The 19041-nt window shown below is 37.0% G+C and overlaps 1 protein-coding gene across 1 annotated transcript in view; it reads right to left on the reverse strand.

Annotated features, from left to right (window-relative positions):
• LOC149805617 (uncharacterized) overlaps positions 1 to 8375 on the reverse strand; it is a 51087-nt gene extending 42712 nt beyond the window's left edge. The window contains exon 1 of the mRNA XM_089950255.1: positions 8250 to 8375. Within this exon, the coding sequence (XP_089806381.1) occupies positions 8250 to 8316 (67 nt within the window). The 5' untranslated portion in view covers positions 8317 to 8375. The remainder of the gene's footprint in view (positions 1 to 8249) is intronic.
• Positions 8376 to 19041: the final 10666 nt, after the last annotated feature.

The raw sequence follows: 19041 nt of genomic DNA on the forward strand, positions 1-19041 counted from the left end.
CACTGTCTCGATATCCATATTCATTTACAATACGATCCTTGCTGTGTAATGGTTAAAGAATTTGGGATTGTAGCAGTTCAATCGATTCGAGATCGAGTACTACGATCACTGACTCGATAAGCAAAAGCAATTGCACTACCATCTTTGCTATGGAATGGTTAACGAATTTGGGATTTGCAGCAGTTCAGTCGATTCAAGATCGAGTACGACGATCACTAACTCGATATCAAAGAGCAATTGCACTAACATCTTTGCTATGTAATGATTAACGAATTTGGGATTGGTAGCGGTTAAATCGATTTGAGATCGAGTATAACGATCAGTGACTCGATATCCAAAATCAATTACACTACCATCTTTGCTATGGAATGGTTAGCGAACTTGGGATTGGTAGCAGTCAAATCGATTCGAGATGGAGTGCGACAATCACTGTCTCGATATTCATATTCATTTATAATACCATCCTTGCTGTGTAATGGTTAACGAATTTGGGATTGTAGCAGTTCAATCGATTCAAGATCGAGTACGACGATCACTGACTCGATATCAAAGAGCAATTGCACTAACATCTTTGCTATGGAATGATTAACGTATTTGGGATTGGTAGCAGTTCAATCGATTCGAGATCATGTACCACGATCAGTGACTCGATATCAAAGCGCAATTACACTAACATCTTTGTTATGGAATGATTAACGAATTTGGGATTATTAGCAGTTCAATCGATTCGACATTGACTACGACGATCACTGACTCGATATCCAAAAGCAATTACACTACCATCTTTGCTATGGAAGTGTTAGCGAATTTGGGATTGGTAGCAGTTAAATCGATTCGAGATCGAGTACGACGATCACTGACTCGATATCCGAAAGCAGTTACACTACCATCTTTGATATGGAATGGTTAACGAATTTAATTTGGGATTATAAGCAGTTCAATCGATTCGAGATCGACTACGACGATGACTGACTCGATATCCAAAAGCAATTGCACTACCATCTTTGCTATGGAATAGGTCATACGTATATTTGGTACAGGCCATATATGTATTTGGTACATACCATATATATATATATATATATATATATATATATATATAGATCTATATATATATATATATATATATATATATATATATATATATATATATATATATATATATATATATATATATACTTGGTATAGGCCATACATATATTTGGTACAGGATATATATATATATATATATATAGATAGATAGTTCGTACAGGCCATTTATATATTTGGTATAGGCTACATATATATTTGGTATAGGCCATATATATATTTCGTATATGCCATATATATATTTGGTACAGGCCACATATATATATAGTTGGTATAGGCTATACAATTTATTTGATAAACGCCATGTATATATTTGGCATAGGCCATAAATATAATTGGTTCAACGTCAGTTTGAAAACTTGATCATGAACCATCCCTACGAAATAAACAGCAAAGTTATTATTTAACCCATATCGGTAATGTGAAAAACACGGCCCATACCGTCCCACGTGTTCTCACCAAGATTTATTGCCTCATCAAGATGCATTGCCTCATCATGATGTATTGCATCATCAAGATGTATTGCCTAATCAAGATGCATTGCCTCATCATGATGTATTGCCTCATCATGATGTATTGCCTCATCAATATGTGTTGCATCATCATCATATATTGCCTCATCATGATGTGTTGCCTCAACAAGATGTGTTGCCTCATCCTGATGTATTGCCTCTTGAAGATGTATTGCCTCATCAAGATGTATTGCCTTATCATGATGCATTGCCTCATAAATATGTATTGCATCATCAAGATGTAGTTATTGGAATGAATACGTTTTCTTGCCTTTCAAATTTACAAAAATTTCCCTCGATATGAGATAGCTTCAAACTGATAAAATGCATATAATTGTTTAAATGAATACATTTTTGAACAAACTTGGAAAAGTCCCTACCTGAATGTGAGCTTTATTTAATGACTCCTTAGAGACTTTACCGGGGTGTGTGTGGGAGGGGGTAGATGGAGCAATGGGTCACAATCTGAGTCTTTATTTATTTTTTTTATTGGATAGATAATGAATAAGTTTATTCCTCTGCATTATATTCAAGTTTCAGAAAAAAATTAATTTTTTGTTATAATAGACCAAACGGATGCCGTAAATTCATTTTGATATAATAGACCAAATATATACCGTAAATTCATTTTGATATAAGAGACCAAATAGATACCGTACATTTATTATGTTCTAATAGACCAAACAGATGCCGTAAATTCATTTTGATATAATAGACCAAATATATACCGTAAATTCTTTTTGATATAAGAGACCAAATAGATACCGTACATTCTTTTTGATATAAGAGACCAAATAGATACCATACATTTATTTTTTTTATAATATACCAAACATATGCCGTACATTTATTTTGATATAATAGATCAAACATATACCGTAAATTCATTTTGATATAATATACCAAATATATACCGTAAGTTCTTTTTGATAAAATAGACCGAATAAATACCCTAAATTCTTTTGGTATAAGAGACCAAATATATATTGTAAATTTATTTTGTTATAATAGACCAAACATATGCCGTAAATTCATTTTGATATAATAGGCCAGATATATACCGTAAATTATTTTTCATATAATAGACCAAAACAAGAGACGCAGTAATAAATCTGCTTTTTTAGCATCCGAATTGATATATGTATAAGGTATTTTTAACTATGTAACACCAAACAAAACATATTAAGAAAAAGAAAATGTTGTGTAAGATTTAAAAATATTATTCATATGTCACTTGTACGCGGAAAAAAAGTCTGATGACAAATATGATTCGAACAACGTTTGCAAATCAATTTTAAATAAGCTTAGCATGTGTGCACTGATGGAAGGAGGTACGACCTCGTTCACTTAATGTTATTGTTACGTATATTAGACAAGAAAATATATGTAGTTTTACAGAACCATAAAGTAAGGAATTTCACCTTTGTTGTTTATGTAAAGTGTTAGAGTAATTTGTCTTATTATTTATGTATCAGGAGATTGGTAACAAGAGAAAATAATCACCTAAACTGATAAATGAATGCAAATAATATCAAATGAGTAAAGAAGTATTTTCTGCATTAAACAGGTATTAATAAGTTAATGTTATATCTAGTGGTAACATGCATATGTACATGGGCATACCCGTTTCGCATGCCTATGTATTTATGTGCATCTAGTGCATGTATATTTGTAATTATACGAATTTATCTATGTATGTGTATGTATATGTGAGTATATATGTATATGCATGTATAAGTATTTATCTATGGATGTGTGTATCTATGTATGTGTATCTATATGTGTATATGTATATGTGTGCAAGTGTATGATTGTATACTTGTATGTGTACGGGAGCTAAACATATATGCAAAGAATCGTTTAGTTTGATGAATCTAGCACTGATTATTTATGCGAAATATCCTTAAATTTTAGAATAAAACCAAGTGGTGAAAAGATCAAATAAGAATATGTCCTTATTATTATTGTTGATAACACTCGTGTCAAGATTCATCTACTCTACAACATAAATGTTTTCATGTATGCCAATGCAGGCTGAAACAATCGTAAACACGTAATTGACCATCATCTACCTGTATTGATACTGCTACCGAGTGAACTCTATCCACACTGTTTCGAACCTCAAAACCTGTTGTCTATGAATTACAACAAAAAATGGATGAGATGAATTGTCTCTGTATATATGTATGCGTGGAAGCAACAACGTCAACAACTCTAGCTAAGTAATGCATCACTCCATTACTTCGTGGAGATTGGCTAACATTCTACAATAGCTGGCTGACTATATATTATTCCTCAGAGATCACAGTCAAAAGTTAACGTGCACACTCTTTAACATACTGATTGATCAACTGATTTAACCGTTTAACAAACAGTAGAAAAAAGATAAAGAAAGTGTTCAGTTGTTTAACATCTTACATGCTCGCGTTCTAAAGTTAAAGTCGGATCTCAGTTGAAACAAAAGGTGTAAGTGTAAAACAAATTAGGGTGACATCATGCCCATCCCCACATATTCTTAAATTCCTATGTATTTTTTTATTTTGACTAGAAGTAATATGTTTCAAATCACCATGCGTCGGACAAGCGTAAGTACCTTAAATATGTTCAGGACACTTTTGGTAAGCTTCCACTTAGATCGCGTACACAGCCATTAGCACAGATAATACATCTTTTAGGACTATACTGATCTTAAAATAGATTATGAACAGCAGACGTAAAAAAAAATTAATTACCAATTAAGACTTAATATAATAGTTGAGGAAATGAATATTGTAAGTATATTTTAGAAACGTTAAAAAGCAAGATAATGCGGTAGTAATGACAAAAGAATTGTGATCTCTGCTAAATATGCACACCACTTTCTACTACCACTACTACCGTTACTATTCCTACCAAGATTATACTAATATTGCCTCTACTGTAAGTACAGTTGTTGCTACTGTTGTTATATATGTATATTCCTAGTCAAAATGAGACAGAGCATACAACTCCCTATTGCTGCTACGTTTCAATTGAAAAAGGTAGAATCTACTAGAAAATGTGAGAAAATACATAATAACTTATTAATGCTGAAAGGACAACTTGAGTTACTTAACTAACCGTTAATTAAAGTATTCAATGCAGCATTGTTATGAACATCTGACTAAAGTATGCATTACAACTTCAGTATGAAACACACTGCCTGTGTAATAGCTGCAATACAACTTTAGTATGAAATGTTCTGCATTGGTAAAGTCAGCAATACAAGTTCAGTATGACACACAATGCCTGTGTAAAGTGGTATGAAACACTGCCTACATAAAGTCTGCAATACAACTTCATGAAGACATGATCTGCCTTGGTAAAGTCTGCGATACAAATTTAGTATGAAATGCGCTGCCTGAGTAAGGTAGTATGAAATACACTGCCTGTGTAAATTCTGAAATACAAGTCATGTATGAAACACACTGCCTGTGTAAAGTCGGCAATACAACTTCAGTATGAAATGATCTGCATGAGTACAGTGGTATGAGACACATTGCCTGTGCAAAATCTGCAATACAACTGTATGAAACTCAATGCCTGTATAAAATCGTGTAATAAAATCTCAGCAAAAATAATCTGCCTTGGCAAAGTCTGCAATACAACCTTAGTATGAAAGTGTTATGAAACACTGCCTAAGTAAAGCGATATGAAACACTGTCTGAGTAAAGAGATATGAAATATTGCCTGAGCGAAGATATATGAAACACTAACTCCGTAAAATGATAAGAAAATACTGCCTGAGTAAAGTGGTATGAAAAACTGCCTGAGTAAGATGGTATGAAATACTGACTGATTAAAATGGCATATAACACTGCCTGGGTACAGTTGTACAAAACACTGTCTGAGTAAAATGGCATGCAAAACTGGCTGGGTAAAGTGATAAGAAACACTGCCTGAGTAAAGTGATATGACTGCCTGAGTAATGTGGTATGAAACATTGCCTGGATATAATAGTATGAAACACTGCCTTAGTAAAGTGGTATGAAACAATGCCTGAGAAAATGGTATCAAATACTGCCTTTGTAATGTTGTATGAAACACTGACTGCGTAAGCTGATATGAAACACTGCATGAGTAACGTGCTAAGAAACAATGCTTGAGTAAAGTGGTATGAAACTCTGCCAAAATAAACAATTATTAAACACTGCCTTTATAATGTGGTTTGAAACACTGCCTGAGTAGAGTAGTATGAAAAACTACCTCATCAAAGTGGTACGAATTACTACCTGAATAAAATTATATCAGCATATGCATTGGTAAAATAGTATGAAACACTGCCCGAATAAATTGGTATGAAACACTGACTGGGTAATGCGGCAAGAAACACTGCCTGAGAATAAAGTATGAAACTACGAATGACTAAAATGGTAAGAAGCACAGACTGAATAAGGTCCTATGAAACACTGCCTGAGTAAAGTCGTATGAAACACTGCCTATGCAATGTGGTATGAAACAGAACCTGGGTAATGTGGTATGAAACACTTCCTGAGTAAAGTGATATGAAACAAAACCCAAATAAAGTGATTTATAACACTGTCTGAGTAAAGTGGTATCAAACACTACCTGACTATAGTTGAGTGAAACACTGCTTGGGTAAAATTGTATGAAACACTGCCTGAGCAAAGTGGTATGAAACACTGCCTAGGTATAGTTGTATGAAATACTGTTGCCTGAGTAAACTGGAATGAAACAGTGCCTTAGTAAAGTGGTATGAAACACTGTCCAAGTAAAATTTTATGAAACACATCCTAAGTAAAGTGTTATGAAATTCTGCCTGAGTAAAGTCTGCAACACAAGGTGGTACGAACCACTGCCAGAGCAAAGTGATATGAAACACTGCTTGAGTAAAGCGGTATGAAAAACTGCCCAAGTAAAGTGGTATGTAATACTGCCAGAGTAAAGTTTTACAAAACACTACCATAGTAAAGTGTTATGAAACACTGCTTGAGTAAAGTGATTTGTAACACTGTCTTAGTAAATGGTATCAAACACTGCCTGAATAAGGTGGTATGAAACACTGCCTGGGTAACGTGGTGTGAAACACTGCCTTAGTAAAGTGGTATTAAACACTTCCTGAGTAAATTGTTATCAAACGCTGCCTGAGTTAAGTCTGCTCTACAAAGTGCTATAAAACACGGCCTAGATAAAGTGTTATCAATCACTGCCTGATTAAATTCATATGAAAAACTGCCTGGGTAAAGTGGTAGTAAACACTGCCTGTGTAAAGTGGTATGAAACACGGCCTAAATAAAGTGGTATGAAACACGGCCTAAATAAAGTGGTATGAAACACTTCCTGAGTAACGTCTGCATTACGAACTGGCATGAAATACCTTACCAGAGCTCCTTAAACACTGTGTTTTATATTTCTTAGAGTATGTGCTTTCCACACTTTCTGTAAATACTTTTTTAATTTGTTCTTAGTAGTAATTATCCTGGCCTGTGCTGTATGGTAAGCAGAGAAAACAGCTAAGTCTTTCGACGTATTTCATCAAGTGTTAGCACTGTGAAAAAATCATATTTCACTTTCAGCTCTGTTAACCATACATATATATATAACAATAATTAATTTGCGACCTCCGATCTTTTCATAAATTGCATATTTTTTTCAATTTTTGGTTTCAGTACGATTATAATGCCCCATTTGCGAAACAGTTTCGTCCTTAATTATCCTCTTCTATATCATTATTATTATGTAATATATATTTCCTTTATGGTCTATGTTTTTTGTACATTACTTATAATTTTTCGTTCGTCCCCTTGTTCATTTTGTCGTTCATTTTACTCTCCCGTTTACTCTTTCACTTTCCATCATTCTGCTTACATGTTTCATAATTCATTCCATTTGCTGATAAGATTAGCTAGCCGAAGATCGAAAATAAATAAATTAGATCATTAATGGCAACCTTAAAAAAAATTCAAAAAATACTCGTCACAAAACTAGGAAGGCACATAGTTATAATTAAGCCGATACAATTATGGTGGATGGATTCCGGAATATCATTTCATTTTATTCTATTAAGCGAAACATATGCCTATACTAAATATATATTCATTTCGAATGTCCGACATTACAAATATTGTATGAATCTACTTATGAAAAGGTAAGTCAGCAATCAAAATGTATATATTAATAAAGAATGAAAAGGTAAGTCAGTACTCAAAATGTATCTATATATAAAGAATGATTAGGTAAGTCAGTAGCGGAAATATATATATATTAATAACGAATGGTGGAAAGGTAAGTCAGCAATTAAAATGTATATATTGATAAATAATGAAAAGGTAAGTCAGTAATCGAAATGTATAGACCCAGACCAAAATAAACATATGTACTTCTATTAAATAAGATCCTGTTAATACACCCATATAAGTCGAACTTAAGTTTGCATAAGGTTAAGTCCAAAGTACAATGTTACATTACATTATTTTTACAATACCTAACATTACATTACAATAGAATAAATAGAAATTAAATTTAAAAGAACAAAACTAACAAATAATGCAAATGAAATATGCATAACAGTTCACGCAATGCTCCTACGCATGTTATAAGATTTAATTAAATTCAAAAAAGTACTGTGGAGCGAAATCTCATATATATATATCAGTAAACATCACTCACCCAAAACTTGTCCATCCACTGACAAACAATGGAAAACACAGAGCAAAACTATACTTCTTATCCCCATGGTGGGTTCAGCTATGTAAAATTACAAGTAGGTTCACCAGTAAAATATGTGTCGTTCTCCTCCACTTATATGTCAGCGGTGTATACTGTCAACATTAAGATAGGATGCAATATGTAGTCTTAGGGTGCAAACTATATGTTTCATGAACAGTATACATATAGTGCAAAACTCCAGCTAAAACAGATGTGGGTTAGAAATTCTGCACAGATCATTCGCATCGTAAACATAGCACTTTTACTGGGATGCACTCTTGCATCCGCTCGGCATGACATTTCTTGATTTTGTTGTTTCTTTCAACGTTAAACAGTGTAAAAGTAAAGATCCACATTAGAGATTTGTCGAGCAATTTGCATTCATATTAGAGGTCATAATGACGATAAAACATTTCGTCCCAGTAGAGATTCCATAAAAAAAAACTCAACTATGATTTATTACATCCAAAACCACTTATAAGGGGGGAGGTGGCCTAGTGGAGTAATATTCTTTCATTCACTGCCATCCCACCTCTATCGCGTGGAATCTTGTCTAGGTCAGGGCTAGTGAGAAAGTTCCACAGACAGCAGCACCACCTGGGTCGGAGATACTTGCGAGTGTTTTCTTGGGTTCTTCCTACACCAGTTATAATTTACTTCAGTATATTATGCAAGTATAGATGGTGTGAGATCTAAAACAACATCAGCAATAACAACACCCTCCACGTGAATTACGTTAATAAGATGTCCATAACACACTTTAATGCTTCTAGGATGGTAATTAGTAAGTATTTCTCCATATTGTATAATGTCTTAACTTTGATGCTACTCGTTATCTTTGCTACGAGTCTTGATAAAAGTCACAAGAACCATTAACTATAGCTGAAATGTATGTTATGTATATTTATTTTGCATTGTTTGTTAGTTACGTTGTTTTATTCCATTACATGTTATTGTAATGTAACGCTGTAGGTTGGACTTGACCTTCTCCAACAATTGAGTTCATTTCTGCCTGACCCGAATTCACTTGTCATTTATTCTGTTTCAGCGACTAATACATAGCTAAATTATAATGTATGTATATGGGCTTAATATCAGGATCATTGTTAGAAGAAGAAATAAATGTCTATTTAGGTCTGGATATATGTCGTTTGAATTTTCTTAGTGTAGTCGAGGTCCAATACTAATTTTAGCAATATGTTTCTAGTAATGTTTCTAACAAAAACTAATATTTATATTTTGTTGACATCGGGATCATTAAAAAAGTTTTTTCCATTAGCTAATAGCATTTATTTTAGAAAATGCTATTTTTAACCGGACGTCAAGTAGAGAACTATATAATCTTTCTGCTGAAGGAACTTTCCAGTCACGTTTTAACATCTAGCACTTTGAAGTTATATTATGTGTTGGTTCCAGTTCGGCTGATTTATTTTTCTTAAAATTATTGAATTGACGTGATTGTTTTCTCTGGAAATACAAAAGTGTTCTGACAAAATTCTTGGACAGAGACATTCACTGGATATTATAATGAATTCAAACCTGGAATTATATTACAGTGATTCAGTGAGAGACTGATGACACAACAACACTATATAAGTTACAACAAACACATCATCTCCTTCAGTTTCTTCCTTCTTCGTGTGAAACCATGTATAAAAGGAGTCCGAGGATGCCATTGGTGATTAATATATATGCGATAATGTGTCGAACACAAACACAAACACAAACACACATTCAAACACACACACACACACACATATATATATATATATATATATATATATATATATATATATATATATATATATATATATATATATATATATATATATATATATATATATATATATATATCGTCTGCTGTGGCTGTGCAGGTCTATGCGGGAGTGACAGTCCCCATTGCAGTTGGTACAATCACACTGGAAAGTTGGAGTTGCTATAAATGCTGCCGCGTTCTTCTTTCTATCCTGTTTCTATGCTGCCAGCTGTCCTCTCTTCACATCAGTAACTGATATGCCCGTGCTTACCGTCAGTCTCCAGGTGCCTCGGTCATCGGCCTGCACTTCCCAGACGTCGGGTGAAATGTCGCATGCCTTCGTGTCCCTCTTGCACTCATCCTTGAAACGAAATGAGGGGCGACCGACTCTTCTTGTGCCAGTGGTCAGCTGTCCATATATGATATCCTTTGGCATCCTTCAATCTTCCATGCGTTAGACGTGTCCAAGCCATCGAAGGCGGCGTCTACTCAGCAGGAAGTACATGCTGAGGATACAAGCACGGTGAAGGATCTCGCTGTGTGCGACGAGGTCTTGCCAGCTGCTTTGCAGGATGCGTTTTAGGCACCGTATATGGAAGGAGTTGAGCCCGCGCTCTTGCCTCATGTACGTGCTTCAGATCTCACTTCCATATTTAAGAGTGATGAGAACGCAAGCCTGGTAGACTTGGATCTTGGTGTGCTCTGTCAACGCTTTATTTTTCCACACCCATTCGTTAGTCGTGCCTAGATGGTGTTTGCGTTTCCAAGCCTTCTGTCCAATTCCACAGAGTTTTGCTGATGGTTGAACCTAGGTAAGTAAATTTGTTGACTTCTTCCAGTGTGACACCGTCGATTATGATGGAAGGGACAACGGTGGTATCTTGCACGTTGACATTTGTCTTTATCAGGCTGAAGGTGAGACTAAAATGCTTGCAGGCGTCAGCGAAATGGTCTCCCAGTCTATGGAGGGCAACCTCGGTGTGGGTCTCGAGAGCCGCGTCATCTGAAAAGACCATCTTCATTCGGTCTTCGAGCACAGTTGTTGAACAGCCTCCCGTCGGACCTCGTGTACAGATAATCGTCTTCAGTGGACGATTCGAATGCGTAGGACATGAGCAGGGAGAAGAAAATCCCGAAAAGGGTCTGCGGAAACAAGCAGCCCTGTTTCACCCCGCAGTTAACGGTGAAAGGAGTCTGAGGAGGATCCATCATACAGATATGTTCCTTTCATATCGTCATGGGAAGATATAATCATGCTGCGCAGTTTTAAGGGGCAACCCATCTTACCGGGAAGTTTAAATATGATCATCCTATTGAGCAGATCGAAGGCCTTGGTGAGGTAGATGAAAATTATGCAGAGTGGCTGACCTTGCTATAGGCTCTTCTCTTGGTGTTGTCGGAGAGAGAAGATAATGTATGTTGTCGACCTGCCTGCTCTGAAGCCGCACTGCGATTCCGGTTACACACGGTCCGTTAGCAGCTGCAGGCTGTTGAGTATGATTCGGGCGTACACTTTGCTAATGTTGGTCAGGAGCGAGATCCCTCTGTAATTATTACAGTCACTGCGATCGCCCTTATTTTCGTAAGGGGTCACAATTGGGGCGTCGCGCATATCTTGGAGGACTGCTCCTTCCTCTCAGCAGAGGCAGAGTAGCTAGTCAACTGCTTAAGCAATGTTGGTTTCCCATGTTTGATACCTTCGAGCAGGATGCTGTCGCTACTTGGTGCTTTGTCGTTTGTGAGGGGGTCGATAGCTTTACTGATGTCCTCTAAGGTGGGCACTTTGTCGACCTACTCCATGTTGGGCAGTTTCTTTATGTTGCTAATTGCCGCATCTGTGACTGACGTTTCTCGGGAGTATAGCTCTGGGTATTGCTCCACCCATCTGGCCATCTGTTGCTCACTTCCTGTGCTCTTCTTTCCCGTCAGAAATTTCTGTGGGGGTCGACCCTTTCACGTACAGCCTAGAGATTTCTTGAAGTCACTTTACATAACTTGTTTGCGCTGGATTCCTTCACACAACTGCTTTCAGTACTCGTTCACTCGCTGTCTAGCGATGCGTTGGATGATGCTTCGGGCACGTTCATTGGGACATATTTTTGTAAGCTACGACGGCTTTTCGTTTGTTCTCGAATATTGGTTCCACCCTTGAAAGGTGTGCACTGAACCAGTCCTGGCTGGGCCGCTCCTTCTTGCCAAACGTGGACATGGCTGTGCACCCTTCATGTCCATCCACTTGGCAGTGTCCTTGTGCTTTGGCAGATCCTGGAGAGCCTGGTCCTGGGCGGACACCTTGGAGAGGATCGAATCTGCGCAGTGTTGAGGCGAGCGTTGATGAGAGGGAAACCTTTTAGATCAGAGCGGTGTAGTGTGTGTGGCAATAGTCGCACCATGCTGCGTACGAGGGGCGTGGTCGGAGTCGCAGTCTGCACTGTGATGGCTTCTGGTGCAGAGGACGCTGTTAAGGGCAGAGCGACAGGTGATGACCAAGTCGAGCTGCAGTCAGCAATGAGACATTGGGTGGTTCCATGACACTTTGTGTTGCGGCTTACACTTGAAAAAGGTGTTTGTAATGCACAGGTCATGGTAGGTGCAAAGCTTCAGCACGCTTTAACCGTTTCCTTCGGTTTTTCCAGTGCCATGATGTCAGAGACAGGTAGGCCATGACTCGTGGTCCGCACCTACTCTACATTAAATCCACCTAGAAGGATAAGCAGTTCGTTTTGGTGGCATTTTATGACCTGTTCGTTCAGCTTCCCATACACCTGATCATTTGTGTCTTATGAAGACGTGAGGGTGGGACGTAGACACTAAGAATGATGACAAGACCTTCAGCAGTGGCGAGGCAGATGGACACGAGACGCCCAGTGCCCCATGAGGGAGGCTTAACCGAGGTCAGAAGTGTGTCTTTGATGGCGAAGCCTATTTCGAGCTTGCTGGGCTCCTCAGGTTCTCGACCTTTCCAGAAGAAGATGTAGTTTTCCTCTCTGAGGGAGCAGCTAGAAACAAGTCTGGGTTCCTGGTGGGCAGCTATGCTGATATTTAGTCTGGTGAGCTCTATGATGATGGCAGTCTTTCTGTTGTCGCCTACCTCCCTAAGGTCGTCAGAGATGTTGGTGCACATGGTGAGGACGTCCCAGCCTGCAAACCGAAGAGTTGGAGTCAACTTTGTTGGTTTCTTGTTTCTTTTGTCTGGTGTGGAATATCACTCTGCTTGTCATGCTGAGCAATACAATGAGCTCCAGACACCAACTGGATCAGACAGACATTAGCCAGTCAACACCTTACTGACCAGAGATGACTGGTTTGAGGCTGGCGGTAGTCGGCCAGTGCGAAACGATATTCTCTCCCACCGTAGAAATTGACCCGTAGCCCCCCTTCCTTACGCTAGTCGGGTGGGACTTAAAACCCGTAAACTGCCAGCTTCTGTGTTGTTTCCTTTCTCAGTAGCCATTCTGGAGTGTTCTCTCCAGGACGCAAGCCTCGGCTTGGAGTATGGAGATTCTTGGCTGCCCAGACGACCAAATCCTCCTCTCGTCATTGCTGTTGGGGTCCAAAGGAATGCTGAGCATGATATTTGACACTAGTCTTGATGCAGGAGATTCTGCAAGGTCGTAGTAGTTGACACTCAGCCGCCTTAGGGGCCTCACTCCGGATTTTTTTTCTGTCTGGGTTTACTCCCGTAGCATTTCCTTCTCCCGAAGGTATCCACAACACAGCAGAGCCATAATCTTAAGGCTGGTGCTTGGTGGGTCTGGAATCAAGGTTTCCTTTTCCTAGAAGAAACTGACTGACAAGACTAACGAGTTAAATCTGCTCGGGTTTGGAGTCAGAGTTTTCCTCTCATAAAATAGATCTCAGCAGGCTCTGTCCCAGTGTGTTGAGTATTTTCAGCATTCAGTTCACTATTACATGTGTCACATTTTTGCCTCGAGTATAGCAAATAAGTTCTACTTTAGTGAGATATTTGTTTGCAAATAGTTGTTTTGCCAAGAAACAAAACTAACTGTTGGTGGCAAAAAATCCTCAAAACTATCACTTGTAAGACTTGTAAAGAAATATTTATAAGAAACACTCTTGAGTATTTATTTATCGTCTCTTCTGGTCTATGAGTAGTAGCCAGTTTGTTAGTTTTGCTGACGATAGTGGATTACACTTGCTGCTAATAATATTGGTGTCATCGCTATAGTTTAGCAATCGATTGTGATAATTATATACAATACAACTGGGTTCAAAATAATCCCATTTGTTTTTACCCTCATGCAGACACATACTTAGTGTAGCTACTCAATACGCATTGACGATCTGACATAGAACGACTATCTGATCTTTGGAGGCACAAAGTCAACAATACTCCCTTGATATATATATATATATATATATATATATATATATATATATATATATATATATATATATATATATATTGTACAATTGTCAAAAGATGCGAAAACGTCGAAGACGATGCTTATTGTAATCGTGTAGTGGATTGTTCTCGTTTAGCAGGGATAATCCAACTATTGATCAAACTCATCAATTTCGTTTTGGATCGTAAGGTGTTCAGGTGGGTGTCTGAAACTGTGATTATACAATTGATTGGAGTTTTTCACTTGATGTGGCACCACGTCGATGTTCTGAAAATTATTACGCTTCCTTGGAGTTCCTTGTAAACATTCAAAAGTACTAGATTTTAATTTTGTATATTCGAGACAAAATGTATGTTTCGTTTTTTCAATTTTTCTTTTTACGATTAATATAATCGACAACACCTTTTGAGAATAAGCAAGAGTTCCTCAGGTATCGATGACTGGACACCTTTGGTTTAATATATTCCACAATGTTTCTTGGAACATATAGTTGTCTTTATTACAATATCATGCAAATAATAACACATTTTGGATTTTGGATGTTGGAAAATAAGATATATCTCTCAGTTAATGTTTCACAAATAACCAAATAAAGGTTACCCGTGAGGCTTTTCAAGTACCAGCAAGTTAATCCAATACGTACGACGTGGATGGAAATTGCCATTCTAAATGGGATACAGAAGTCATACTTTCAGAAATCACATGGGAATTTCAGATCAGATTTATTACTTGCATATCTGAATTATGTGATCAGGCAGCTCCACAACTTCTTTAACGACCGACATACAACAGAACAGCCAAAAGTGAGAGATTTATGGCGATAGCAGGGTCACAAGATTTTATTATATCGCCGTTGTAGACATAATACAGCAACACAACGCTATGTCGGATACGCTAGGTGTTCCTTACGCTATTCGCTACTCTCGTTATGCAGCTTATCTTCTGATAAAGGTCGCACTTCAAGGTATACCAGTGCCCCATTCACCCGTCTAATGTTTATTTGATGAATGCTATTCTTCACAGATAATCCAATTATCTTGAAAGAATTCACACAAACTATTGATTTCGATAAACTTGTGAAATTCTGCATACAGGCTTACGTTCATTGTGATGACTATCACTGCTCTGATATCTTGAAAAAAAACAATATCTTAGATCTTGAAACGGACAGTGAATTTGTAAGGAACGAGACTAGCCCTTGTGCGAAGGTCTTGATTATTATATCCCCATGTCAAAACAGCTCACATTGATGTCAAAAAGAGTTGGTAAACGAAGAACCGGTTCTCTCTCTTTCTCTCTCTCTTTCTCTCTCTCTCTTTCTCTCTCTGTCACTGTCTCTGTCTCTCTCTGTCTCTCTCTCTCTCTCTCTCTCTCTCTGTGTGTCTCCCCATTTCCATGTCAACTTGATTGTCAAGAGAGAGGCAGAACGAAATGAGTTTTATAGTAGAAGAAAATTTAAATTAAAAAAAAAACGTCAGCTAGGCAAGGAAAGGAAAATGGAATAACCATGTGTCAGTACCTGATACCTTTGAAACGTAAATGGTCTATCCCATTCAAACTAGAACAGTTCTCTCTCTTGATGTAACAATATATCCCCCAACAGTAAATAAGGCTCTGTACATAACATACTCGGTGATAAACAAACTTGGCTGCTGTAGTTTGATTCATGACTTGGAATTCAGGAGCAGAAGTGTTCCAAAATCATGTTCTAATGAAATAGTCAGGTACGAGTAAGACCTAGTGATTATCAGGACTATGCCGGATGGAGGTCCTTATCTCATATTTGCTTTAGCAGCCGGATTGGACTGAGTATTAAGGGACTAAAACGTGCACTGACAATATTTTACTTATGTATGCCCTTTATATCATTGCTGTTCTGACTGTGATATCACTTCCTTCTTTACTTTATCTTTCACCACACACCATCCGTTGCTTAATAGCCATGTCTGACTGTGTCGGCATATTTATAGATAGATAGAGCTCCCTATTTGTTTGTACCCCGTCAATAAAAAATCTTACGATACTATCACGACAGCATATTGCATACACTATGGGTGAGTATATTTCCCCATACACCATTGTCATGTAGTTCGGTGACTGCCGGATTATTCCGTAAATTAGCCTTATTTCTGATAGTTTAGTTTAATATCTCTTTCAATTCATGAATATAAAAATTACACCTCTTGTTAAATCCGAGGGAAAGGCGAATTTGTATTTGTCATTTTGTGTGTGTGCTTGACTTGACATTGTAAATATCGGAAGCAGACATCACAGAATTTTCCTTCTACGTACATACAGGTGTAGTCCTGCATATACCACTTCACTGAAAATAGACTTGTCCAGAAACCAGAATTGACTGGCAAGAATGGTCGTCTTTTAAACTGAAAACTTCGTTTGAAGTGAAATGCTCAGATGATCACTGTGTTATGGCCACTTTTGGCATAATCAGGTTTGAAATTATAAATCAATAAATAAACTGATTCAGTTCTAAGCATCCCTGATATCATTTGTGCCTTTGCTTTTAAACTGGAGGAGGGGGACACACAAACGGGAAAGCATATTTAGACTATAGCATAAGCTCGATTTAGTGGAACTTGCTGTTGTTATTGAATGGGATGGCCATGCCAGCATGTGATATGTCAGAGCATTTTCACGTCAACATGTATATTCCTGCAGAAAATTAATTCTCAAATTTGGAAAACTCTGCATATTGCTATTTATATTTCTGTACTTCCACACTAAGCCCTAACGTACTGTATTCGACTTAGGACTATCCCAGACATAAATACAGTAGTCAGCAGCATATCCATTTCTATGAGTCAGCTGTGAGACCGCAACTATAATTAATGGCCACCATATTGCTTACATCAACGTACAGTGTTGACGACAGAATTCTTGCGCAAATAACTATGTTGTAATATTTGTATCACAAATGTTCTGTTACAGTGATACAGAGTTATAGAATATTACATGTGCTATCTCCCCGTTGTTATTAACACATGATCAACAGTTGGTCTATATTGGACATCATAAGACGTCACTGTCCTGTGCCATAAATATATGCATGTATTATCCATACACAGAGCTATGTGATATTTGATCATAAATATATAGCTCCTACATACAAATCTTCGTGACATCATCCATAAATACATGGCTCCCAAACTACCCGTGTTAAGATTTGTCAAACTTCGTACTTTCACACAAGTCTACTACTCCCAGTCCCATAGTTTTAATATATGCTCCAGTAGAAAACAGTGTTTTAAAGTAACAATTGTAGTACATATAAAAGCTCTTTCGTACCAGAAATATGAGTCAGAAAAACTCATTTTAACATTCCTGAAGTGTTTCTTATATTTATTATAATTTTGAGTCATGAGAGATTTTGTCTTGAAAGAAAAAAAATAATACAATTTGGGGAAAATCATGATGTTATAATAAAATTGCTTGCTTTTTTATTAAAAAAAAATAGCTTATCATATTTTGCTTGTGACCCATTTGTAAAGAAATATATAAATCGGCAATGTGCAAATGCATCCATCATAACTCATTCCAGGATAAGTGCAGATAATCATAGACAGAATACAAAGTTACAGGAAATGATTTTGATTTCAATTTATTATTATTCTTACCATTCATAATTATCGTCAAAGTAACTGACGTATATAGGTCAGATTAATTTGAATATCAAGATTATGTTAAAAGATTTTTGGAAATAGGCTTTTAAAGTAAAATTGCTTTTATCACCAGATTTAAGATCATAGCACTTTCGTACATAATAAATGTTGTTTTTGAAGGATTAATGTCATTTTTCAGCACAATATAGGCTATGCATGGCGGCCACTATAACTTATGGAGGAAATACCCTGGAAAACTTTAGGAAGATCCTTCGACCCACGAGAAGCTGCTTGCAAGCTATCTCAAGTACCCACATTAGCAAAGCCTGAGACTGAAACCCACGCAATCAGAGGTGAGATGGCAGTGATCAGGAATGGAGAATGCTTTAGACACTGGCCATTCGGGGCCCCTAAAACAAACATAAATGACACTGACGCAGCTATGAAATGTATTATAAAGGTATTTACAGTAACAAAGAACCACCTAAGACATTTTGGTTACAACAGCTCTTCATGGAACTTGAGATTTCATTACAGTATTTTGAACAGTGTTACTGATGTAGGTGTCCACTATTTGTGACATTGCCCACCTATATTTAGAAGCTGACTGTTTTAGGCAGAGGTTGGTTTGCCTCATCGAAATAGTTTCAAAGGAATTTGATGAGAGCTTTACAGATTCGTGTAATAGATTTGTTATGGCAATAAAATTTTGGTCATTGAGAGATCCATTCTCATGAGAACTGGGAGTTTAAGACTTTGAGTCAAAATAGTGCATCGTCGAAATGGGGTAAGATGAAACTGGTATTGTATCTGCTGTTCATAGACCAGGATTTCTTGTGTATAAAACACATTAATATAGCTGCAATATCGAAACGTATACAACATAGTGTTAGTAACCCTTTAATTGCATCCTTCGAGAAGACATAGAATAAAATGCCAATGAGAGTTTGGAATTAATTGTCGAATGACTCTTTAGTTTTTGAAATATGTTGAGAACCCCTGTATGTTTAAGG

This window comes from Sinohyriopsis cumingii, chromosome 2 (assembly GCF_028554795.1).
Source record: "Sinohyriopsis cumingii isolate HCF-2022 chromosome 2, ASM2855479v2, whole genome shotgun sequence".
Classification (NCBI taxonomy): domain Eukaryota; kingdom Metazoa; phylum Mollusca; class Bivalvia; order Unionida; family Unionidae; genus Sinohyriopsis; species Sinohyriopsis cumingii.